Here is a 1,140-nt window from a genome sequence, read left to right as displayed (position 1 = left end):
AAAAAAAAAACATTCCTTGATAGCTGTCAATAAGTATATTGTTTTGTTTTTAAACTCTTACTTCTTATCTATTTGACGTACTTTGTTATTTTCCCCGCTGTTTTCTTTTTCTGGTTCTGTTTCCATATCTCTTATCAATGTTTTCATTAATCTCTTATACATTTCATAATTCTACTTTGGAACATTTGTGGATTCCTACTTCAAGACAGTGGAAACATTGATTTCGGTGAATTTCTGGATATATTTGCTAGAAAACTGAACATCGATCCTGAAAAAGAATTGTACGAGGTTTTCTGCGTTTTTGACCAAAATAAGGATGGCTTCATTTCAGCTATGGAACTATTTGAAGTTCTGTCACGACTAGGTGAACATATCACTAAGGTTAGTTATATCATCTTAGAGGTTTCCTTTGTTTTTCGCACCAATTTATAATTCAAAATAAGTGCACTAAAATACTTGAACGCTCTTCTTTCTCTTTCTTTGTTCTCTCTCCCATACACATACGCTAACACATGTACATATACAAATGTGTATGTGTATGTGTGTGTGTGTGTGTGTGTGTGTGTGTGTGCGTGCGTGCGTGCGTGTGCATATCAGGTCATTGATAAAGCCAAAAGAGACCGAAATCACGTGATCTGGTAGTCCTGGCAGCGGAAGTAGTGGTGAATTTCTGCTGCTGACGATAACTATGATGTGCTTTTATGCACGTTAAAACCATATAAGAGTTTTAAGCTCTTGGTAAATATCGCAATATTTGTGTGTTCTAACGCAGCATCCACTTTTAAGTGGTGTATGAGGGGTACCCAAAAGAAACCGGAAATTTGCAACATTATTTCAGTCACCTGGTTTTACACATTTATCACCTTCAAAGTATTTCCCATTTGAAGCAAAGCATCGATCCAGGCGCGCTTTCCCCTCTTCGAAGCAGTGCTGGAACTCTTGCAAAGTGACGCCTTTTAAAGCCTCCGTCGTTTTTTCCTTCACCTCTTCCACATCTGTAAATGCCGGTGTACCAGATTTCATCATCAGCGATAACCTTCGAAAAATGTCCGGATCAACTTCCAACTGTTCTTTCAGTTCACGACAAGCATTCAGTAGTCACTGCTTTTGATCTTCCGTGACAAGCAAGAAACAAATTTT

General features: G+C 37.9%; 1 protein-coding gene across 1 annotated transcript in view; it reads left to right on the top strand.

Annotated features, from left to right (window-relative positions):
- Positions 1-1,140, top strand: part of LOC106874943 (neo-calmodulin) — a 41,352-nt gene that overhangs the window by 38,427 nt on the left and 1,785 nt on the right. Inside the window, exon 5 of the mRNA XM_052969707.1 lies at positions 206-381. Within this exon, the coding sequence (XP_052825667.1) occupies positions 206-381 (176 nt within the window). The remainder of the gene's footprint in view (positions 1-205; positions 382-1,140) is intronic.

The sequence above is a fragment of the Octopus bimaculoides genome, chromosome 1 (genome assembly GCF_001194135.2).
Source record: "Octopus bimaculoides isolate UCB-OBI-ISO-001 chromosome 1, ASM119413v2, whole genome shotgun sequence".
Classification (NCBI taxonomy): Eukaryota; Metazoa; Mollusca; class Cephalopoda; order Octopoda; family Octopodidae; genus Octopus; species Octopus bimaculoides.
The sequence above is the reverse complement of the archived record's forward strand: the minus strand, read 5'-3'. Positions and strand labels throughout refer to the sequence as shown.